This window comes from Salmo salar, chromosome ssa16 (assembly GCF_905237065.1).
Source record: "Salmo salar chromosome ssa16, Ssal_v3.1, whole genome shotgun sequence".
NCBI classification, from domain to species: Eukaryota; Metazoa; Chordata; class Actinopteri; order Salmoniformes; family Salmonidae; genus Salmo; species Salmo salar.
The window spans coordinates 5,227,673-5,253,461 of NC_059457.1; the positions used below are offsets into that span (position 1 = coordinate 5,227,673).

The 25,789-nt window shown below is 43.8% G+C and overlaps 1 protein-coding gene across 1 annotated transcript in view; it reads left to right on the forward strand.

Annotated features, from left to right (window-relative positions):
* LOC106573085 (contactin-1a) overlaps nucleotides 1-25,789 on the forward strand; it is a 127,148-nt gene that overhangs the window by 98,432 nt on the left and 2,927 nt on the right. Inside the window, exons 17-24 of the mRNA XM_014147770.2 lie at nucleotides 12,039-12,200; nucleotides 15,927-16,076; nucleotides 18,438-18,508; nucleotides 19,390-19,624; nucleotides 20,572-20,675; nucleotides 20,927-21,116; nucleotides 21,384-21,496; nucleotides 25,589-25,745. Coding sequence (XP_014003245.1) covers nucleotides 12,039-12,200; nucleotides 15,927-16,076; nucleotides 18,438-18,508; nucleotides 19,390-19,624; nucleotides 20,572-20,675; nucleotides 20,927-21,116; nucleotides 21,384-21,496; nucleotides 25,589-25,745 — 1,182 coding nt within the window. The remainder of the gene's footprint in view (nucleotides 1-12,038; nucleotides 12,201-15,926; nucleotides 16,077-18,437; nucleotides 18,509-19,389; nucleotides 19,625-20,571; nucleotides 20,676-20,926; nucleotides 21,117-21,383; nucleotides 21,497-25,588; nucleotides 25,746-25,789) is intronic.

The window sequence follows — 25,789 nt, forward strand, 5'->3', positions numbered from 1 at the left end:
AGTGGTAGATGATTGACGCAACATTTTCCCACTCTCTGTGGAACCTGTAATTTGTCTCCATATCTGCTCTGTATATTAGTTCATTAAACAGATCTATTTTCTACAAGGTAAGAGGAGCTGCCCTCTGAAAACAAAGTAAATGACGAATTGAATGACAAGCTACAATAGCTGGCTTAAATAGCCCCTATAAACTAAACTCTTAACACAGAGGAGGTGTCATAAGTTTGCCTACAAAATGTGTATGTGTGCCTGCATACAGTACTTGCGTGTGTGCGCGTGAGGGGTTGTAAATCTAGCCAGAGTTAGGAGACCATGGCTGTTTTATGGGCTGATTTGTCAACTCTGTGGCTCTTTCAGAGCAGTGGAAAAACCACTGTAGGAGGATATGCCTTTTGTCTTGGAGCCTGGCCAACAACTGGAGAGGAGGCACACGTCATAGAGTCTCACACCATGGCATTTATAAACACACTAGTTTAATTATCTGTGCTACCCCGCCGCATCTGTCACGTCCTGACCATAGAAAGCTTTTTCTATGGTAGAGTAGGTCAGGGCATGACTGGGGGGTTAGTCTAGTTTATTATTTCTATGTGGGGTTCTAGGTTTGTTTTTCTATGTTGGTGATTGTGTATGATTCCCAATTAGAGGCAGTTGGTAATCGTTGTCTCTAATTGGGGATCATACTTAAGTAGCATGTTTTCCACCTGTGGGTTATGGGATATTGTGTATATGTGTAGTTGCATTGTCGTCACGTTTCGTTTATTCTTTATTGTTTTTGTATTTTGTTAAGTTTCACTTTCTAATAAAGATGTGGAACGCTACTCACGCTGCGCCTTGGTCCGTTTCTACAAACGTACGTGACAGCATCTGAGAATGTTCCAGCCACCAAGGTCCTAGGCTTGTGGGTACAGTTAGATCTTCGATGGGACATGCAGGTCAACGCATCGTCCAAAAAAGTCTGAGGAGGTTTGGCAGTCCAAGACCTGAAAACTGTCTATGAGACATACATACATACATCCTGTGGTGGAGTATGCTGTTGCCGTGTGGCATTTCAACCTCACTGAGAAACAGAACCAGGCCTTAGAATGAGTCCAGAGCTGGGCCGTCAAGACCATTCTAGGTTCTGGCTACACAACGTACTCAGCGGCCTGCCAAAACTTACAGATGAAACCATTGCAGCAGACGAGTGGAGCTGTGCCTGAAATTTGCTCTCATGCTGCAAAGTATGAGAGCAATACAGAAACACTACAGAAAAAGCCAAATATCATCATTAGTTAGGCTTTTAAACTGACAGTAGATGGGGTAGATAATCACATTGAAATGTTTCTGCTTCTTATCATGTTTATGCTCTTCGTATCTTATGTAAGCTGCACTGCAATTCCGTTTCCTTTACTGTAAACTGACAGAGTGCACCGTTGTGACACATATAGCATTTATGTATTTGTGTGAATAAAACCTATCTATCCGGAAAGGAAAGGTCAGGCCTTTTATGTGGCCTCCTCAAAGAGCTTGGTAAATTAATGCTCCAGTGTTTGGGTTCTTTGGTATTCAAACAACTGAATCTCCTAAAGTATTTCCAAGGCATGACTTCTGCAATGCTGTATGCCCTAAAACAACCTTTCTCTCAGTGGACAAAGGGGCTCTTTAGAACGGACTAAGAACTTTAGCAGAGGAGCGATCCGGTGTGTGATGATTCTCATCGTGCTCTGGTGGTGATGCTATAGAGCAGGCGCTGACAGATGGGAAGGTGATGTTTCCAGAATGCAGTGAAATAAAAACAAGGCAGAGACCCTGGCCTGCAGGCATGACCAACGGAGTGCCAAGAGGAAGGAGATGAAAGATGACCATGTATCAATTCTGACAATGAGGAAGTTGATCTATTGAAGGATTTTACCAGGGAAATATCCCACAGCAGCTGTATCTTATTATTACCATTTTATTATTATAGCTCTATGTGTCATGTGCAGCATCTGGATACATCTACATATCACAACAATGTATAATTGTTGTCGTTCAATGGGGGATTCAAAAACATGAGCTGGCGCACACCAAGAAAAAATGGTTTGTGTGGAGGTGCTGACTAACGGCGAATAAACAATAAACTATCAAAATAAAGAAAGTTCAATGGGGGAAAAACATTTAAAAAAGCAGCACCTTTGAATTTTCGAATAGACTTTCCCCCATATGACATTCATTAAAAAAAATGTCCTAGCTGTCACGCCCTGACCTGAGAGAGCCTTTTTATGTCTCTATTTAGGTTTGGTCAGGGTGTGATTTGGGTTGGCATTCTATGTCCCTTTTTCTATGTGTTTGCATTTCTTTGTTTTGGCCGGGTGTGGTTCTCAATCAGGGACAGCTGTCTATCATTGTCTCTGATTGGGAGCCATACTTAGGCAGCCTGTTTTTCCGTTGGGGTTTGTGGGTAGTTATTTTCCTGTTTAGTTCTTGATAACCTGACAGAACTGTTGCTAGTCGTTTTTGTTTATTTTGTAAAGTGTTCATTCTTTCTATTAAAAGTCAAGATGAATACATTTTCCGCTATATCTTGGTCCCATCCTTTCAACGGCTGTTACACTAGCTCTGAAGCTTATCATCCTGCACAGACCCTGGCCTACATTGGGACATGGATTCAGAGCTTGCTCTATTCACCAGTCCGCTTCCACACAACAATACAACAAGCCTGAAAATTGACTTATTTGTTTAAAAGATGTTACTTATACCTTCCTGTGAAACAACTCAGGGCTACTTCAGAGTGGAGACAGAAGCTTAGCACACACACACACAAACACACACACACACACACACACACACACACACACATACATGCACACACACTTGTACAATCCCCTCTATGAATTAACATCCTATATGGTTTGCTCAAAATGTGTTTTGAGTACAGTATACTGCCATCCACTTGGTATAAGTCTATAGTGAATCCCATTCCCAAATCTTCAATAAATGACCTGAGAATGCCACTGAACTATAGAGACATAAGTTTATTAAGTACGGTTTATAAATCAACAATAGACTAATTACATTTTTGGAGGACCAAAACATTCTGGTGGAAGAACAAAATGGTTTTCGTAAATCCAGAGCCTGTATAGATCATATCTTCTCGGTCTGTAAAATAATTAGAAATAGATTACATGAAGAGAAGCCTACTTTTGCATGTTTCATTGATTTCCAGAAAGCTTTTGATTTTGTAAATAGGGATCTTTATCCTATAGTTTGTTAAAGACTGGGGTGGATGGGACATTTTATCAAGCAATCCAGTCTCTTTACAAGGTACCAATTGCTTGTGAGCATGTTAATGAATATCATACAGATTGGTTTCCCACACCCTCGGGTAGTAGTTGAAAAACTAGTTTTAATGACTCCAACCTAAGTGTATGTAAACTTCCGACTTCAACTGTATGTGTATATATGCAGTGTGTACAGTTGAAGTCGGAAGTTTACATACACTTTGGTTGTAATCATTAAAACCTGTTTTTCAACCACTCCACAAATTTCTTGTTATCAAACTATAGTTTTGGCAAGTCGGTTAGGACATCTACTTTGTGCATGACACAAGTAATTTTTCCAACAATTGTTTACAGACTGATTATTTCACTTGTAATTCACTGTATCACAATTCCAGTGGGTCAGAAGTTTACATACACTAAGTTGACTGTGCCTTTAAACAGCTTGGAAAATTTCAGAAAATGATCATGGCTTTAGAAGCTTCTGATAGGCTAATTGACATAATTTGAGTCAATTGGAGGTGTACATGTGGATGTATTTCAAGGCCTACCTTCACACTCAGTGTCTCTTTGCTTGACATCATGGGAAAATCAAAAGAAATCAGCCAAAACCTCAGAAATAAAAAAGTCTGGTTCATCCTTGGGTGCAATTTCCAAATGCCTAAAGGTACCACGTTCATCTGTACAAACAATAGTACGCAAGTATAAACACCATGGGACCACGCAGCCGTCATACCGCTCAGGAAGGAGGCGTGTTCTGTCTCCTTGAGATTAATGTACTTTGGTGCGAATAGTGCAAATCAATCCCAGAACAACAGCAAAGGACCTTGTGAAGATGCTGGAGGAAACAGGTAAAAAAGTATCAATATCCACAGTAAAACGAGACCTATATCGACAACCTGAAGAGCCGCTCAGCAAGGAAGAAGCCACTGCTCCAAAACCGCCATAAAAAAGCCAGACTACGGTTTGCACATGGGGACAAAGATCGTACTTTTTGGAGAAATGTCCTCTGGTCTGATGAAACAAAAAGTGAACTGTTTGGCCATAATGACCATCGTCATGTTTGGAGGAAAAAGGGAGAGCCTTGCAAGCCGAGAACACCATCCCAACCATGAAGCACGGGGGTGGCAGGATCATGTTGTGGGGGTGCTTTGCACCAGGCAAGTCAGTTAAGAACAAATTCTTATTTTCAATGACAGCCAAGGAACAGTGGGTTAACTGCCTTGATCAGGGGCAGAACAACAGATTTTTACCTTGCCAGCTCAGGGATTCAATCTGGCAACCTTTCAGTTACTAGTCCAGTGCTCTAACCACTAGGCTGCCTGGCAACCCCAGGTGTTCTTCCAAAGTTGTGGCAAAATGGCTTAAGGACAACAAAGTCAAGGTATTGGAGTGGCCATCACAAAGCCCTGACCTTAATCCTATAGAAAATTTGTGGGTCTGAACTAAAAAAGTGTGTGCGAGCAAGGAGGCCTACAAACCTGACTCAGTTACACCAGCTCTGTCAGGAGGAATGGTCCAAAATTCACCCAACTTATTGTGGGAAGCTTGTGGAAGGCTACCCGAAACGTTTTACCCATGTTAAACAATTTAAAGGCAATGCTACCAAATACTAATTGAGTGTATGTAAACTTCTGACCCACTGGGAATGTGATGAAAGAAAAATATGCTGAAATAAATCATTCTCTCTACTATTATTCTGACATTTCACATTCTTAAAATATTGTGGTGAGGTGTATGTATACTTCCGACTTCAACTATATGTATGTATATATGTATGTACTTTATTTTACTGCTCTAGGGATGTAATTATTGTTTGGATAACTTATTTACTATTATGTATTGATATATATATATATATATATATAAAATATATTAAAAAAACACAAAAAAATTCACTCTTTATGTGATGCACAATGCAGAGAATGCCAGAAGAAGAATTATAATATTAATTACCTTACTGAATTATTGTAATGTTTGTTTATGTGTCAATTAATCCCATAAGGGATGGGTTGCCAAATGGCGATTTGACACGAAAATAAAATTTTTCATTAATTAATTCATTGATTCATTCTACACACACACACATCTCTCCCTCTCTGTAACGGTCGTCGTATGGAGAAGAGCGAGGCGCAGCGGGTTGAGTGCTCATTTTAACGTTTATTAGAACACTGAAAAAACAAAACAAGAAAATGAACGAACGAATAGTAATGCAGGCTACACACAGCTATGCAAAAACAACTTCCCACAAAACCCATTACAAAAAACACCCCTCTATATAGGACCTTCAATCAGAGGCAACGAAGAACAGCTGCCTCCAATTGAAGGTCAAACCAATAACCCTAAACATAGAACTAGAAAGACTAGACCAGAACATAGAAATATACTAACAAACACCCCTCTACATAAACACATAGCCCAACAAACCCCGAAATATTTTTAAATGTAAGGTTGTCTAACTTTACAAATATTTTTTGAGATCAACTGACACTAACCAAAGAGTTTATCAAATTGAACAACTCCTGTTTAAACAAATACCCCCTGCCACGTCCTGACCAAACTATAATAACCCCTTTACTGGTCAGGATGTGACACTCTCGCTGTCACTCTATAGTCTAATCGCCTTAGTTCTCTGGGTGGATTCTGTGACAGACACGAAGGTCCTGCTTGATTTTTGTGGCTGTCTGAGGCTGAGGCTGTGGGTGTGTGAGAGACAGAGAGACTCACCCCAACAGTCTAGGTTTTCTATTAGAGTCTTCTTCTCTCTCTCCTCCAGGAAGACAGAACTAGAAAAACAGTGGATTAAAAAACTCTAGGCTCTCGGTCCATAGGCTCAGTTAATGAATGTCAATGGCCCTAAGCAAGGTATTAATCCTCAAGGCTAAAACTGATGTCAGTGGAATCACCTGTTTTGATGTTAATTCAGAATAGGCGTTGCAGTATAAGTACAACGTAGACTTAACAGGCAAAGAATCTTGCCAAGTCTGTACACCCATGAACAGGAGGGGAAAAGCAAAAGTTTATTTTGTTTTACATTATACCTTACTATTCAGTATGGGCATGCACATTTGCAGTACAGTGAGGGAAAAAAGTATTTGATCCCCTGCTGACTTTGTCCGTTTGCCCACTGACAAAGAAATGATCAGTCTATAATTTTAATGGTAGGTTTATTTGAACAGTGAGAGACAGAATGACAACAAAAAATCCAGAAAAACGCATATAAAAAATGTTATAAAATGATTTGCATTTTAATGAGGAAAATAAGTATTTGACCGCTCTGCAAAACATGACTTAGTACTTGGTGGCAAAACCCTTGTTGGCAATCACAGAGGTCAGACATTTCTTGTAGTTGGCCACCTTGTTTGCACACATCTCAGGAGGGATTTTGTCCCACTCCTCTTTGCAGTCATTAAGGTTTCGAGGCTGATGTTTGGCAACTCGAACCTTCAGCTCCCTCCACAGATTTTCTATGGGATTAAGGTCTGGAGACTGGCAAGGCCACTCCAGGACCTTAATGTGCTTCTTCTTGAGCCACTCCTTTGTTGCCTTGGCCGTGTGTTTTGGGTCATTGTCATGCTGGAATACCCATCCACGACCCATTTTCAATGCCCTGACTGAGGGAAGGAGGTTCTCACAGAAAATTTGACGGTACATGGCCCCGTTCATCATCCCTTTGATGCGGTGAAGTTGTCCTGTCCCCTTAGCAGAAAAACACCCCCAAAGCATAATTTTTCACCTCCATGTTTGACAGTGGGGATGGTGTTCTTGGGGTCATAGGCAGCATTCCTCCTCCTCCAAACACGTTGAATTGATGCCAAAGAGCTCCATTTTGGTCTCATCTGACCACAACACTTTCACCCAGTTGTCCTCTGAATCATTCAGATGTTCATTGGCAAACTTCAGACGGGAATGTATATATGCTTGCTTGAGCAGGGGGACCTTGCGGGCGCTGCAGGATTTCAGTCCTTCACGGCGTAGTGTGTTACCAATTGTTTTCTTGGTGACTATGGTCCCAGCAGCCTTGAGATCATTGACAAGATCCTCCCGTGTAGTTCTGGGCTGATTCCTCACCATTCTCATGATCATTGCAACTCCACGAGGTGAGATCTTGCATGGAGCCCCAGGCCGAGGGAGATTGACAGTTCTTTTGTGTTTCTTCCATTTGCGAATAATCGCACCAACTGTTGTCACCTTCTCACTAAGCTGCTTGGCGATGGTCTTGTAGCACATTCCAGCCTTGTATAGGTCTAAAATCTTGTCCCTGACATCCTTGGAGAGCTCTTTGGTCTTGGCCATGGTGGAGAGTTTGGAATCTGATTGATTGATTGCTTCTGTGGACAGGTGTCTTTTATACAGGTAACAAACTGAGATTAGGAGCACTCCCTTTAAGCGTGTGCTCCTAATCTCAGCTCGTTACCTGTATAAAAGACACCTGGGAGCCAGAAATCTTTCTGATTGAGAGGGGGTGAAATACTTATTTCCCTCATTAAAATGCAAATCAATTTATAACATTTTTGACATGCGTTTTTCTGGATTTTTTTGTTGTTATTCTGTCTCTCACTGTTCAAATAAACCTACCATTAAAATGATAGACTGATCATTTCTTTGTCAGTGGGTGTCACGTCCTGACCAGCAGATGGAGCTATTGTATTAGTTTTGGGGTCAGGACGTGGCAGTTTTTGTTTATGTGAATGATTGTGTTGTTGATTGGGACTTCCAATTGAAGGCAGGTGTGTTGAGTTGCCTTTGATTGGAAGTCCTATATAGGTGTGTGTGTTTTTCTTTGGGGTTGTGGGTGGTTGTTTTTGCACTGCGTTTAATAGCCTGCAGAACTGTTGCTGTTGTCACCTTTATTGTTTTGTTAACCTCTCTAGGCTAGGCGGGACGAATTCGTCCCACCTACGTAACAGCCACTGCCAGCCTGTGGCGCGATTTTCAAAACCTTAAAAATCCTATTACTTCAATTTCTCAAACATATGACTATTTTACAGCCATTTAAAGATAAGACTCTCGTTAATCTAACCACACTGTCCGATTTCAAAAAGGCTTTACAACGAAAGCAAAACATTAGATTATGTCAGCAGAGTACCAAGCCAGAAATAATCAGACACCCATTTTTCAAGCCAGCATATAATGTCACCAAAACCCAGAAGACAGCTAAATGCAGCACTCACCTTTGATGATCTTCATCAGATGACAACCCTAGGACATTATGTTATACAATACATGCATGTTTTGTTCAATCAAGTTCATATTTATATCAAAAACCAGCTTTTTACATTAGCATGTGACGTTCAGAACTAGCATACCCCCCGCAAACTTCCGGGGAATTCGCTAACATTTTACTAAATTACTCACGATAAACGTTCACAAAAAGCATAACAATTATTTTAAGAATTATAGATACAGACCTCCTCTATGCACTCGATATGTCCGATTTTAAAATAGCTTTTTGGTGAAAGCACATTTTGCAATATTCTAAGTACATAGCCCAGGCATCACGGGCTCGCTTATTTAGACACCCGGCAAGTTTAGCACTCACCATAATCATATTTACTATTATAAAAATGTCATTACCTTTTGTTGTCTTCGTCAGAATGCACACCCAGGACAGCTACTTCAATAACAAATGTTGGTTTGGTCCAAAATAATCCATCGTTATATCCGAATAGCGGCGTTTTGTTCGTATGCGTTCCAGACACTATCCGAAATAGTAAAGAAGTGTCACGCGCTTGGCGCAATTCCTGACAATAAAATTCAAAGTATTCCATTACCGTACGTCGAAGCATGTCAACCGCTGTTTAAAATCAATTTTTACGTCATTTTTCTCGTGAAAAGCGATAATATTCCGACAGGGAATCTCCTTTTCGGCAAACAGAGGAAAAAATCCCAAAGGCGGGGGCGGTCGGGGTCACGCGCATAAGCTAGTGTCTCTTGATGGGCCACTTGAGAAAGGCGATAATGTGTTTCAGCCTGGGGCTGGAATGACGACATTCTGTTTTTTCCCGGGCTCTGAGAGCCTATGGACGACGTGGGAAGTGTCACGTTAGAGCAGAGATCCTTAGTAAATGATAGAGATGGAAAACAAGTTCAACAAATGGTCAGACAGGCCACTTCCTGTAAAGGAATCTCTCAGGTTTTGACCTGCCATTTGAGTTCTGTTATACTCACAGACACCATTCAAACAGTTTTAGAAAATTTAGGGTGTTTTCTATCCATATGTAATAAGTATATGCATATTCTAGTTACTGAGTAGGAGTGGTAACCAGATTAAATCGGGTATGTTTTTTATCCAGCCGTGTCAATGCTGCCCCCTAGCCCTAACAGGTTAAGTGGATGCTTTACTCCTTTTTTGGAAATTAAATATGAGTATTCACATACCTGCTGCGCTTTGGTCCACTTCTTCTCTCCATGACAACTTTTGTTACAGAACCACCCACCACCAAACCAGGACCAAGCAGCGGAAGAGGAAGGAGCAGCGCCAGGAGGAATGTAAGGAACGGACCTGGCAGGACGAAAGACAATTCTGGGAGGACAAGTTAAGGGAGCTTAGGAAACCCGAGAGGCAGCCCCAAGATTTTTTTGGGGGGGGGCACACAGGTAGTTTGGCCAGGCCAGGGAAGAGCCGTAAGCCAGCTACCCGTGACTACAGGGAGGTGCGTATGAGGTGGAGGGCGCCATGTTACGCTGAGGTACGCACCATCTCGCCTATACGGACGCACAGCCCAGTCCGTCCAGTACCAGCCCCACGCATCAGGAGTCTAGTGCGTCAGCCCAGCCTCGCCAGTCAAGAGTCACCAGAGCTGCCCGCCAGTCGTAAGTCACCAGAGCTGCCCGCCAGTCGTAAGTCACCAGAGCTGCCCGCCAGTCGTAAGTCACCAGAGCTGCCCGCCAGTCGTAAGTCACCAGAGCTGCCCGCCAGTCGTAAGTCACCAGAGCTGCCCGCCAGTCGTAAGTCACCAGAGCTGCCCGCCAGTCGTAAGTCACCTGAGCTGCCCGCCAGTCAACAGTCACCAGAGCTGCCTGCCAGTCAACAGTCACCAGAGCCGCCCGCCAGTCGTAAGTCGCCAGAGCCGCCCGCCAGTCAGGAGTCACCAGAGCCGCCCGCTAGTCAGGAGCCGCCAGAGCTGCCCGCTAGTCAGGAGCCGCCAGAGGGGCCCGGCTGCCCGGAGCTGCCAGAGTGGCCAGACTGCCCGGAACTGCCAGAGTGGCAAGACTGCCCGGAACTGCCAGAGTGGCCAGACTGCCCGGAACTGCCAGAGTGGCCAGACTGCCCGGAACTGCCAGAGTGGCCAGACTGCCCGGAGCTGCCAGAGTGGCCAGACTGCCCGGAGCTGCCAGAGTGGCCAGACTGCCGGGAGCTGCCAGAGTGGCCAGACTGCCCGGAGCTGCCAGAGTGGCCAGACTGCCCGGAGCTGCCAGAGTGGCCAGACTGCCGGGAGCTGCCAGAGTGGCCAGACTGCCCGGAGCTGCCAGAGTGGCCAGACTGCCCGGAGCTGCCAGAGTAGCCAGACTGCCCGGAGCTGCCAGAGTGGCCAGACTGCCCGGAGCTGCCAGAGTGGCCAGACTGCCCGGATCTGCCAGAGGTGCCCGCCTGCCCGGATCTGCCAGGGTGCCCTGCCTGTCCTCCGGCCCAGCCCGAGTGGCCCTCCTGCCCAGCCCGAGTGGCCCTCCTGCCCTCCGGCCCAGCCCGAGTGGCCCTCCTGCCCTCCGGCCCAGCCCGAGTGGCCCGCCTGCCCTCCGGCCCAGCCCGAGTGGCCCTCCTGCCCTCCGGCCCAGCCCGAGTGGCCCTCCGGTCCTCCGGCCCAGCCCGAGTGGCCCTCCTGCCCTCCTGCCCAGCCCGAGTGGCCCTCCTGCCCTCCGGCCCAGCCCGAGTGGCCCTCCTGCCCTCCGGCCCAGTCCGAGTGGTCCTCCGGCCCAGCCCGAGGGGCCCTCCTGCCCTCCTGCCCAGCCCGAAAGGACCTCCTGCCCTCCGGCCCAGCCCGAGTGGCCCTCCTGCCCTCCGGCCCAGCCCGAGTGGCCCTCCGGTCCTCCGTCTGCCAGGGTCAGCCCGAGTGGCCCGTCTGCCCGGTGCAGCTATCGGCACCACCAAAGTGGGCGACGCCGAAGGTGGAGCGAGGTCCACGTCCTGCACCTGAGCCACCTCCTCCCTTATTGTTTAGGGATTATTGTTTATGGGTTTTTTGTTGGTGTTTCTGTTGGTAGGTGCATTCCGGGGTCTGCACCTTGAGGGGGGGGGGGGGGGGTACTGTCACGTCCTGACCAGCAGATGGAGCTATTGTATTAGTTTTGGGGTCAGGACGTGGCAGTTTTTGTGTATGTGAATGATTGTGTTGTTGATTGGGACTTCCAATTGAAGGCAGGTGTGTTGAGTTGCCTTTGATTGGAAGTCCTATATAGGTGTGTGTGTTTTTCTTTGGGGTTGTGGGTGGTTGTTTTTGCACTGCGTTTAATAGCCTGCAGAACTGTTGCTGTTGTCACCTTTATTGTTTTGTTAAGTGGATGCTTTACTCCTTTTTTGGAAATTAAATATGAGTATTCACATACCTGCTGTGCTTTGGTCCACTTCTTCTCTCCATGACAACTTTTGTTACAGTGGGAAAACATACAAAATCAGCAGGGGATCAAATACTTTTTTCCCTCTCTGTATGTGTGCATGATACTATGACATTCTTTGTTCTGACCTAGTATTTTCTGTAATAATAACCAATGATTATCTTATTTCTCCACCCAACTGCATGCTCCACCCCCTTCCCCCACTCCCCCTCCCTCTCCCCCCTCTCTTCCTCTCCTTCTCTCCAGGTCCACCTGGGTCTCCAGGTGGGGTGCGTGTGGAGGAGATCAGGGATAAGAGTGTGCATCTGATCTGGAGCCGAGGTACAGACAATCACAGCCCCATCTCTAAATACACTATCCAGTACCGGGACTCGTTCTCCCAGGAGGACTGGAGAGACGCCACCACATGTAAGTTAAATAAATAAAGGACATACAGTACCAGTCAAAAGTTTGGACCTACTCATTCCAGGGATTATCTTTATTTTTATTATTTTCTACATTGTAGAATAATATTGAAGACATCAAAACTATGAAATAACAGATATGTAATCATGTAGTAACCAAAAAAGTGTTAAACAAATCCAAATATATATTTTTGATTCTTCAAAGTAGCCACATTTTACCTTGATGACAGCGCTGCATACTCTTGGCATTCTCTCAACCAGCTTCATGAGGTAGTCACCTGGAATGCATTTTAATTGTTAAAAGTTAATTTGTGGAATTTCTTTCCTTCTTAATGCGTTTGAGCCAATCAGTTGTGCTGTGACAAGGTAGGGGTGGTATACAGAAGATAGCCCTATTTGGTAAAAGGCAAGTCCATATTATGGCAAGAACAGCTCAAATAAGCAAAGAGAAATGACAATCAATCATTACTTCAAGACATGAAGGTCAGTCAATCTGGAAAATGTCAAGAACTTTGAAAGTTTCTTCAAGTGCAGTGACAAAAACCATCAAGCGCTATGATGAAACTGGCTCTCATGAGGACCGACACAGGAAAGGAAGACCCAGAATTACCTCTGCTGTGGAGGATAAGTTCATTAGAGTTAACTACACCTCAGATTGCAGCCCAAATATATGCTTTACAGAGTTCAAGTAACAGACACATCTCAACATCAACTGTTTAGAGACTGCGTGAATCAGGCCTTCATGGTCGAATTGCTGCAAAGAAACCACTACTAAAGGACACAATAATAAGAAGAGACTTGCTTGGGCCAAGAAACACGAGCAATGGACAATATACCGGTGGAAATCTGTCCTTTGGTCTGATAGGTTCAAATGTGAGATTTCTGGTTCCAACTGCCATGTCTTTGTGAGATGCAGAGTAGGCGAACAGATGATCTCCGCTTGTGTGGTTCCCACCGTGAAGCATGGAGGAGGGGGTGTGATGGTGTGGGGGTGCTTTGCTGGTGACGGTGTCTGTGATTTATTTAGAATTCAAGGCACACTTAACCAGCATGGCTACCACAACATTCTGCAACGATCGGCCATCCCATCTGGTTTGTGCTTAGTGGGACTATCATTTGTCTTTCAACAGGACAATAACCAATAACAATGGCCTCCACAATCAACCGACCTCAACCCAATTGAGAGTTTGGGATGAGTTGGACTGCAGAGTGAAGGAAAAACAGCCAACAAGTGTTCAATGTATGTGGGAACTCCTTCCAGACTGTAGGGGAAAGCATTCCAGGTGAAGCTGGTTGAGAGAATGCCAGGAGTTTGCAAAGCTGTCATCAAGGCAAAGGGTGGCTACTTTGAAGAATCTCAAATATAAAATATATTTTGATTTGTTTAACCTGTCTGGGCCAGTGGGACGCTTGCGTCCCACCCTAATCAACAGCCAATGGAATCGCGTCGCGCTAAATGCAAAACCTCATAAATGCTATAACTTCAATTTCTCAAACATATGACTATTTTACACCGTTTTATAGATACACCTCTCCTGAATCGAACCACGTTGTCCGATTTCAAAAAGGCTTTACAGCAAAAGCAAAACATTAGATTATGTCAGCAGAGTACCCAGCCAGAAATAATCACACAGCCATTTTCAAAGCAACTAGCATGCATCACAAATACCCAAAACACAGCTAAATGCAGCACTAACCTTTGACAACCTTCATCAGATGACACTCCTAGGACATCATGTTACACAACACATGCATTTTGTGTTCGATAAAGTTCATATTTATATATAAAAACAGCATTTTACATCGGCGCATGACGTTCAGAAAATCTTTTCCCTCAAATGCTTCCGGTGAATTAGCGCTACAATTTACAAAATTACTATTCGAAAACATTGTTAAAATGTAATATTGTCATTCAAAGACTTATAGATTAACATGTCTTGAATGCCATCGCTTTGCCAGATTTAAAAATAACTTTACTGGGAAATCACACTTTGCAATAAACGACGTGGTATGCCCAGAAAAAAAGTATATTGTAAATAATCCCTTACCTTTGATTATCTTTATCAGAAGGCACTTCTAGGAATCCCAGGTCCATAACAAATGTATTTTTGTTCAAAAAAGTGAATAATTTATGTCCCAATAGTGTTAGCGCGCTCCGAAGGCTAGTGAAAATGTACCGTGTGTGTCTGACTTGTCGTCAGGAATGAGCAAAAAATATATATTTAAGTTCGTTCAAACATGTCAAACGTTGTATAACATAAATCTTTAGGGGCTTTTTCAACCAGGGCTTCAATAATATTCCATTGGGACGGTTGCATTGTTTTTCAAAACGTTTCGAAAAGGGAGAGTAGCCATGGGCGCCGACGTCACAATGGTAATTGCCCATCCCCTGTGACCAATATCAACAGCCTCTCTTTGGGTCAGTTACTACCATAGAAGACTCAAACCACTTTGTAAAGACAGGGGACATCTAGTGGAAGCCATAGGAAGTGCTAAATGATTCACAAGCCCCTGTGTGTTTCAATGGCAAATGTTTGAAGTGATATCCACACATCAGATTTCAGTTTCCTGTCAGGATTTGTCTCAGGGTTTTGACTGCCATATGAGTTCTGTTATACTCACAGACACCATTCAAACAGTTTTAGAAACTTTAGGGTGTTTTCTATCCAAATCAAACAATGATATGCATATTCTAGTTACTGGGCAGGAGTAGTAACCAGATTAAATCGGGTACGTTTTTTATCCGGCCGTGCAAATACTGCCCCCTATTCATAGTTTTGATGTCTTAACTATTATTCTACAAAGTAGAACATAGCAAAAATAAAGAAAAACCCTTTTGACTGGTACTGTACATCAAACTGTAGACTGGTCAAATAAGTACCCTAAATGTGTAGGTCTGGTCTTGCAGTTTGTGCTGCCGCTTTCAGAACCCATACTAATGTCTCCTCCCCAACCTTTTCTGTCTCTCTCCTACTGTCTATCGGTCCAATAAAATACTTTTTTTTTTTTTTTGCTCCATGAACACCAAAATCTGGTCAAATAAACTAACACTGAAGCATAGACTGCTGTGGTGCCACTCTGACTGGCTAAGGGCCAGATATATACAGTGCTTTCGGGAAAGTATTCAGACCCCTTCACTTTTTCCACATTTTGTTACATTACAGCCTTCTAACTTGGATTAAATAAATAAAAAATCAATCTACACCCAATACCCCATAATGACATAGCAAAAACAGTTTTTTAGAAGCGCCAGATACATCGCTATACATGGTGGAGCTCTTAAAGAAGCAAAACCTGCAGAGACCGAAACCACAAATGTTCTGAATGTATGGAATGTGTCCTCACAGGCACCATTTCATAAGTCCTAGGTCAGCATTTATATAAAATGCAAAATAAGATGAGCTAAACTCTTACAATGTTCTGTAAATGAGTACTTTGGTCAGTAGCACCGAAGTACTACAACTTCCAAGTCCAAGTGCTGGCAGCATTTATACACACTATGTTATGATTGTTTATCTGATACTTCTCTGAGGTGAAACTATGTGTTTCTATGTATCTCTGTCTTAGGATGCTTTTCAGTCATTCAGTTTTTATTGTTATTCTTTAGTTTTTTCTCCTCTTATGTTTGTTGTTTAGTAAATATTTAAGTTTTTCTTTGTTTTTTTTCTGCAATGTGAACATTTCCATGTCTGAAATTTCCTGTGTAAATAAAGCTTGCTTTGATTTGTAGCCCCTCCGGATGTGGAAGGAAATGCAGAGACAGCCACGGTGGTGGACTTGTTTCCCTGGACAGAGTATGAGTTCAGGGTGATAGCCACCAACACCCTGGGGACAGGAGACCCCAGCAGCCCCTCTCCCAAAGTCACCACGCTGGAGGCAGGTAAGTAGAACGGAGCTGGTATGGAACCGCCATCGCATCATGAGTAACCTTGCCTTAGATATGAAAACTTGTCTTGGCTACCAGAGCTAACGTCTAGGCCAGTAGTCACCAACCTTTCCTGAGCCAAGATCACTTTCTGAGTCCAAAAGCAAGCCAAGATCTACCATTCCGATTTTTTTTTTAACATGACAACAACAAAAAAGTAAGCCTATGCAACATTAACCTATTAAAAACAGTTATGTTTGTGCAGTAGGCTATAGGCCCAATACATTATGACTACATGTTGGCTATGCTTGAATTGCCCTGCCAGTGTTGTTCTTCTCAGACCATTTAGAAATTATATTTAAAAATGTTGGGTATATGATCACACTGGTAATTGTATTACTTGTGAGGCACAGCTCAGTGAGCATAATGATTTTCTAGAATTGATTTTACTGGACTGATGGCCTGCATCTGATGGTCACTTTAGGCCGGTAGCCCTTTCCTGCAGTCAAATGACCGAGTGGCCTCATGGGCGGAATGTTATTCATATTTTTCATAATTTCATAATCAATAAACATGATTATTTTTTAAATGCTGAAAATCCAGGGGTTCTATGTCAAAAATCCTTGTTATATTTCAGTTTTCTGTGATGTATATAAAGTGTAATACTGAATACATTTCAACTCTATATCTGACATGGTAAGTCCATAACCTTGTGTGTCAGGTGAATACTTTTGTTTCAAAGTAGATTTAAGACTACCAAGAAACACTCTGTGACCCTGATTTAGCCCACTGCAGTAAAAGGTTAAAAGTGTTGGGCCAGTAACGAAAGGTTGCTTGTTTAAATCCCAGAGCTGGCAAAGTGGAAAAATCGTTCGTTCTGCCCTTGAGCAAGGCAGTTAACCCCCAACAACAACTGAACTGGACGCTGATGACATCGATTAAGGCAGCTCTTAGGCAGCTCTTAAATGCGGAAGACACATTACATTTGAATGCATTCATTTGTGCAACTGACTAGGTATCCCCTTTCCCCAGTCTGAGGAGAGCGAGGTAGAGAGAGGGCAGCGGTGAAGCTGCCTCTCACCCGACTCACCATCCCTCTGCTCGCTCTCTGCTGAGAAAAGGGGACACAGTCTTCAAGCTGATGGCGAAACTCAAGTCGCACTGCATTATTTCTGCCTCATGCACCAGTTCATGTTGTTACTCCTATGACCAGAAAAAGTTAAATATTCCTTGATATTAAAGAAGACACAAACCGCTAATAATACAGTAGCAACGCAAGCTTATTGAAACACATTGCTATACTCATTCATTACTGCTGCAGTGCTGGTTGTAGCGTGTGTGAAAGTAGGGAGAGCACGCAGTTTATGGCTTATAAAAGTGTTGAGCAAAGTGTTGACAGTGCTGAATAACAACTTAAACATGAGCTTACTTATAAAAACAGCAGCTCTTTGCTGTATTCATTGAGTCTCTCCCTAGTCATGGTTTTAAAAGTTTTGAAATCTCACAGTATCAACTTTGCTATGCACGCAAGGCTTCTTTTTACAGCCCATGGTTCGAGGAAACTGTGCAGACACGGTGGTCTGAGCTATCTGATTGGCCAGCGGTAGACCAATAGGTTCACTTGATTTGCTCTCTAGAACTGCCGGGTCGGGTATGCAGAGTTCTACCTTCAGACACATGAAATGGTTCAAAATCTGAACTCTTTGCCTTCCTGGCTCTAGAGCTTCTGAATCAAATGTACCTACGGCCAACTGTGATAAATAAATCAAATATATAGTTTTTAACATAAATGTTTGGTGATCGACTACGAATGGCTTGGAGATCGACCAGTCGATCGCTATCAACCGGTTGGTGACCACTGGCCTAGGCTTTAGCTCAGCAGGAGATCTGGAGATCTGGTTTTGAACTGGAGATCTGGTTTTGAACCCCAGTCGGCCATATAAGCTAATTTAAGTTCAACATTGGAAAAAGTAGGCCTAGTGGAACCTTTCTACACACATGAGATAAGACTGAGCTTTAAGCAGAGCAGGGAAGAGCCGTAGCCTTTCTACCCCCACAGTGTGGCATCGGTCCCATATGAACATTAAAGTGTTGCACTTGGCAGCATTAGTGACAGTGATATGGTATTTGCAAAGCCAATGCTGCGTCAGTACTGGTGCCAATGGAAGGGTACAGTATGTGTTGTTTGGCATTGTACTGTGTGGACAATGGCCCATATTCACAAAGTGTCTCAGAGTAGCAGTGCTGATCTAGGATCTAGTTTGACCTTTTAGATCATAATGAATATGATTAAATGGACAGGCTGGATCCTACTGTGATGTGCTTTGTGAATACTGGCCTGTGAATGTGAACTCAGATCTTGGCGTTTGCTTTTAGTTCCTGTGGTGGCTCCCTCAGACATCGGCGGCGGTGGCGGAACCAGCAGGGAGCTGACCATAACTTGGACGGTAGGTCTAGCCAATACTTTTTTCGGTCTCTGCCAGGGTGAACTATGACCACAAACTCAACTTCCCTCTTAAATCTGATCTGACAGCAGCCAGGAGCAAGCCAATGCAGTCAAGCATTAGCAGAAGTTTTGCACATGCAAAATACATTTCGTTTTTGCCTTTTTTCCCTCCTCTTTGCAAGGCAGTGCAACACAGCTATGAAAGTACGGTGGCTATATTCATGGAGGAAGAGGAAAGAAAACACATCACACCACAGCACATTCATAACAGTACGGTTTGACGGATAAAGACTGGTATCCAGAAGTGCTTTTGTATCGGTCTCTCACTTGTTTACACTCACAACACGATCGCCAGCAAATCTATCAGTGATAGATATCAAGCATTAGCTAGCCTCCGTTTCTCTGCTGCCCCCTTTGACAAATTCCTATTGCCCTCCTGGGCAAATTGCCTTTTCTTGCTAGAAGCCTGGCAGCATCAATCCTACAGCAGTTGGTCGATGCGATGAGGCTTGTGTTTTAAAGGTTAACTGTGTGTGTTTAGAGGTTAGCGGTGTCTGATGCATGTACGTCACGCAGCACATATGGTCTGATGGTGCCTGAGCCAAGCTAGGAGATGAGGCATGGGGAGAGGGTGTTGGTCTAATAATAAGACTGTCATAACTTTGGAATAAACACTCTGTCAGAAACACAGTGGTCATGTTAACTATAATAGTATTATATATTATATAAACATGCTTTAGAGTGATGATAACCCCTTATTTTGGGTCTGGCCATTGCCTTGTCACTCAGCCTAACTCTGTCAACAAGGATGTCTTTCTTGCTGTGGATATTTCTGTTATTCTTAGTCTTTCAACTCTTATTTCCTATTCCGTCTACCTCCAGCCAGTGCAGCCACAGTACTACTATGGACGTAACTTTGGCTACATCGTCGCCTTTAAGCCCCAGGATGGCTACGAGTGGAGGAAGGTGACTGTGGCAGACCCCGAGGCTAAACACTACGTCCACAAAGACTCATCCATCCCCGCCTCCACAGAGTTTGAGGTCAAAGTCAAGGCCTTCAACAGCAAAGGGGAAGGACCCTATAGTCTCATGGCTGTCATCTACTCTGCACAGGACGGTAAGCACAGATCTAGGATCATCTTACGCCTAAGCCCAACCGCAAGCATAGGTGGGAAAACAGAAAAACTGACCCCGGATTATTGTACTCTGTCAGCAGCATAGAGAGAGCGGGGCTCTTCAGAACGCCACGCCTTCGTATCAACGGTTTCAATCTGTCAGTGTCAATTATTTATCAGCACGGTGACTTTTTAATGGAGTGGGATATACTTAATAACTAATCCCAAAGATGAATGTGAAGAATGGTACCCTTAGAATGTGAACCCTCCCTACCCTCCATCTCTCCATACCTCTCTCCCTCCCTCCTTTCCCCGCCCTCATCAGAGTAGGATTACCGTGATCTTTGTGGCATGAACCAGAAAGCTGATTATTCGCCCCAAGGATGCCAAGCATTTAGCCCACTTATTAACTTCAGCTGACAGACAATCAAGATAGCCACTACGGAGAGATGCTCAGTTGCCGTGGTAACGCTGGTTGGGAGTGTAAAAGAGGGGAGAAGCGTTCAGTTAAGCCTGATGACGTGTAACGCTGAAGGTTTCTTGGTGCGGCGCCCTGCGTGAGATTTAAACACCAAAAGAAGGACAGCCCTCTGTCTTGGAGCGAATATTCTGAGAGTGTGCCATGGGTAGTAACTCAGAGGGAAGTGTTTGTTGGAGAGCAGAAAGAATGTGATGAGAGAGAGAGAGATTTCTGTCACTGAGCTTGTCCTAGGTAATGATTAATGCCTGTTAACAGATGCCTCCTTACCAAGACTGAGGGAGGTCTGCATGAACAGGTCAGACTTGGTGCCAACATGAAGTTGTAAAGTGAAAGAAAAACTATATTCATAGAAAATTGATAGTTACTGTAGGTGGGTATATGGAGGAAATACTTTTACAGGGTCTCTCTCTCTCTCTCTCTCTCTCTGTCTTATAGTGTCTTAAATGATATATCTGTGTGTGCCACCAGTGCCATCTAAAGCCCCTACTAGTGTGGGGGCCAGGGCGCTGTCCGCCACTGAGGCCATCGTGTGGTGGCTTCCTGTCACCCAGCACACTGTAGAAGGCTACCAGGTCAGTACTATGTGTCTGTGTCTATGAGGAGTAACATGACTGTTTATCAGATAGAAGTAGAAGCGACTTGTCTGCACCAACCCAGAGTCCTCCAAACAATGGACTAACCTTGAGTACCTTATTGTATTTGATCCAGTACAATCAACTAATAGTCATTACCATATTATTTTTTACCAGGAAGTATTTAGGCCCTAGAATATTATATTCAGTATATTGAGTCTCTGTGACCGTCTCCTTCTTCTCCTGTCCAGGTGCGGTACTGGAGGAAGGCGGAGGACAGTGAGACGTCCAGTCAGAGGGTAGTGGTGTCCAGCAGAGAGAACCAGACCAGGCTGGATAATATGAGGCCAGACTCCCACTACCTCATAGAGGTCAGGGCCTACAATGCAGCTGGATACGGACCCCCCAGCCAACACTTACAGATCTACACCAAGAAAGCCCGTGCGTATTTTTATCTCAGGGCTGGTTTCCTGGAAATAAAGGAAGACTACACTTACACTAAAACATTTTTCAATGGAGTTTCTCTATTGAAAGTGTGTTAGTGGTGAACTAGGCTTAATCTGTGTCTGGGAGAATGGTCCTCAGCTAAATAATGGTCAGCATATTCTGAGTTATGTACCGGGGTGCAAAAGTGTGATCTCACTGATTCTGTTTGATTGTCACATGATCCTTACACTGTAGAACAATTTTTCTTCTGTTTTTCGCCAGCCCCAAGCCGGCCTCCTAAAATAATCAGTAAAAAGCTGAAAGGCACATCAGTGAATATCGCCTGGGAACATGTTGAACCCTTGGCCAACGAGTCAACAATAGATGGCTACAAGGTGGGTACAGTTTTACAAATGCATGGAAGCTTGTATTGTAGTAAAAAAAAAAAAAAAAGGCCTGTACTTCAGATCAACACATGAGCAATAGTCTCTATCCAGCATGTCACATACGCACATGAGACGTAACAGATTTCTTAAAGCTACAGCTTTCAAAACTCAACCAAGCTAGAAGGTCCACATTACTCGACACAACATATAGTTTACTCAAGTGCCTTTCTCATACACTGCAAAAAGTGAAATCTAAGCAAGCCTAAATATCTTATATTGACTGATAATTCACTTTTTACCAAGCTAAATTATCTAACATCATTGGCAGATAATTTTGCTTATTTTAACCTAAAAACAGGCTTATTACAAGAAAGGGAACCTAAGCCTCCCACCCAGAAGATCTTAACACATACTATGCTCGCTTCGAAGCAAACAATACTGAGCCATCCAGGAAGACTCTCGCTGCTCCGGACGACCAGGTGCTTTCGCTCTCCGAGGCTGACTTAAGGAAAACTCAAAAGAGTGAATACTCACAAAGCTGCCAGCCCAGATGGCATCCCTGGCCGCATCCTCAGAGTGTGTTCTGACCAGCTGGCAGGCGTCTTCTCGGACATATTCAACCTGTCCCAGGCTGTAGTGCCCACCTGCTTCAAGGACACCACCATCATCCCAGTGCCCAAGAAAAACAAGGTGTCATGCCCAAATCCACGGTAGATGCCAATTCCATCACTATTCACATGGCCGTAACACATCTAGGCAAGAGGAACACCTATGTGAGCATACTGAACATTGACTACAGTTTAGCATTCAACAATATTGTTCCCTCCAAGCTTGACCCTCTGCAACATCAAGTTTGCTGACGAAACCACGGTGGTAGGCCTCATAGCCAACCATGAAGAGTCGGCCTATAGAGAGGAGGTAAGTGGAATTGTGGTGCCAGGCCCACAACCTCTCCCTCAATGTCAGCAAAACAAAGGAGTTAATTGTTGACTTCAGGAAGCAGAGGAGGGAACATTCCCCGATCCACATCAACAGGACTGGAGTAGAGAGAGGGAGACGTTTTAAGTTCCTTGGTGTCCACATCACAGAGGACTTGACATGGACCAACAACACCACCACTCTTGTCAAGAGGGCGCAACAGTGTCTCTACTTCCTAAGGCTGTCAAATTAAGGCTGAAATTTGGCATGCCACCCCAGGTCCTCTCCTAATACTACCCGCTGCACCATTGAGAGCGTCCTGACCAGTTGCATCACGACCTGGTACGGGGAATTGCTCCATCCACGACCGAAAGGCCCTCCAACGGCTGAAGACGGTCCAGTACAACACCGGGACCGTGTTCCCACCCATCCAGGACATCTAGTCGAAACAGTGTGGAAGGCCGGCAGCATCCTTACTGTCGAGTGGACGGTATTGGAGTATGAGGTCTGATGCCAACAGGCTCAGAGACCAACAGGCTCTATCTACAAGCGAGAGAGCTGGCAGAGAGCTGGCCCCTCTAGACTAGCCACCTGCACTGACCTGCACTGACTCTCTGTACCTTAGCACACATGCACTCATTCATTCATACACTCACATAGATATACAGTGGCAAGAAAAAGTATGTGAATCCTTGGTAATTACCTGGATTTCTTCATACAGTTGTCATCAAATTGGATCTGATCTTGATCCAAGTCACAACAATGGACAAACACAGTGTGCTTAAACTAATAACACACAAATTATTGTATTTTTCTTGTCTATATTGAATACATAATTTAACCATTCACAGTGTAGGTTGGAACAAGTATGTGAACCCCTAGGCTAATGACTTCTCCAAAAGCTAATTGGAGTCAGGAGTCAGCTAACCTGGAGTCCAATCAATGAGACGAGATTGGAGATGTTGGTTAGAGATGCCCTGCCCTATAAAAAACGATCACAAAATTTGAGTTTGCTATTCACAAGAAGAATTACATTTTTTTACATTTGAGTGATTTAACAGACGCTCTTATCCAGAGCGACTTACAGTAGTAAGTGGATACATTCCATTTCATACATGTTTTTTTTTTTTTTTTCTGTGCTGGCCCCCCGTGGGAATCAAACCCACAACCCTGGTGTTGCAAACACCATGCTCTACCAACTGAGCTACAGGGAAGGCATTGCCTGATGTGGCATTGCCTGATGTGGCATTGCCTGATGTGAACCATGCCTCGAACAAAAGAGATCTCAGAAAACCTAAGATTAAGAATTGTTGACTTGCATAAAGTTGGAAAGGGTTACAAATGTATCTCTAAAAGCCTTGATATTCATCAGTCCACGGTAAGACAAATTGTCTAAAAATTGAGAAAGTTCAGCACTGTTGCTACTCTCCCTTGGAGTGGCCGTCCTGCAAAGATGACTGCAAGAGCACAGCACAGAATGCTCAATGAGGTTAAGAAGGCTTCCCTGTGGCTCAGTTGGTAGAGCATGGTGTTTGCAACGCCAGCATGGTGTTTGCAACGCCAGGGTTGTGGGTTTGATTCCCACAACCCTGGCGTATGAAAATAAAGAAGAAATGTATGCATTCACTACTGTAAGTCGCTTTGGATAAGAGCGTCTGCTAAATGACTAAAATGTAAAATGTAAGAATCCTGGAGTATCAGGTAAAGACTTATGGAAATCTCTGGAACATGCTAACATCTCTTCTGACAAATCTACAATACGTAAAACACTAAAGAAGAATGGTGTTCATGGGAGGACACCACGGAAGAAGCCACTGCTGTCCAAAAAAAACATTGCTGCACGTGTGAAGTTCGCAAAAGAGCACCTGGATGTTCCACAGCGCTACTGGCAAAATATTCTGTGGACAGATGAAACTAAAGTTGAGTTGTTTGGAAGGAACACACAGCACTATGTGTGGAGAAAAAAGGCACAGCACACAAACATCAAAACCTCATCCCAACTGTAAAGTATGGTGGAGGGAGCGTCATGGTTTGGGACTGCTCTGCTGCCTCAGGGCCTGGACAGCTTGCTATCATCGACAGACAAATGAATTCCCAAGTTCATCAAGACATTTTGCAGGAGAATGTAAGGCTATCTGTCCTCCAATTGAAGCTCAACAGAAGTTGGGTGATGCAACAGGACAACGACCCAAAACACAGAAGTAAATCAACAACAGAATGGCTTCAACAGAAGAAAATGTGCCTTCTGGAGTGGCCCAGTCAGAGTTCTGACCTCAAGCCGATTGAGATGCTGTGGCATGACCTCAAGAGAACGGTTCACACCAGACATCCCAAGAATATTGCTGAACTGAAACAGTTTTGTAAAGAGGAATGGTCCAAAATTCCTCATGACCGTTGTGCAGGTCTGATCCGCAACTACAGAAAACGTTTGGTTGAGGTTATTGCTGCCAAAGGAGGGTCAACCAGTTATTAAATCCAAGGGTTCACATACTTTTTCCACCCTGCACTGTGAATGTTTACACGGTGTGTTCAATAAAGACATGAAAAAGTATAATTGTTCGTGTGTTATTAGTTTAAGCAGACTGTGTTTGTCTATTGTTGTGACTTAGATGGAACATCAGATCAAATTTTATGACCAATTTATGCAGAAATCCAGGTAAATCAAAGGGTTCACATACTTTTTCTTGCCACTGTACACTCATAAACACACGCACACACGCACACACACACACACATACACACGCACACACACACTGATGCTACACACATCACAACTACTGCTACAAGATTGCTAAATACTTCACAATTTAAAACACTTGCCCACCAATCCCCCTTCCCCAAAACACATTTAAATATTGGGCTATAAATTGTGCCTTCCTGTATTAGACTATAATGGTTATTCTATTCTACTGAGCCATTTAATTTATGTTCATATTCTTATCTTTTATTATTTATTATTGTTGTTGCATTGTCGAGAAGGAACCTGCAAGTAAGCATTTTGTTGGACAGTGTATACCATGTGTATTCCATACATAAAAGGCAATTAATGGAATTATCAGTCAATATAAGATATTTAGGCTAGCTTATATTTCACTTTTTGCGGTGTAGTCACAGCTCCTTAGTATGAGCATATATGAACTGATCTGATATTCTCCCTGTGTCTGTGTGTTGGTCTCCATACAGGTCCTGTACAGGCAGGCCAGCAAATCCACTGGGATGCTGTTTACCACTGGGAAGTGGTATATAGACCTGCCCATGCACAAGGATGGGGACTACATAGTGGAGGTCAGGGCTTACAGCGAGGGAGGGGATGGGGCTGTGGCCCAAGTACGCATCTCAGGTAAAACATCAATCAAATATCAACATAATACATTTACAAAAATG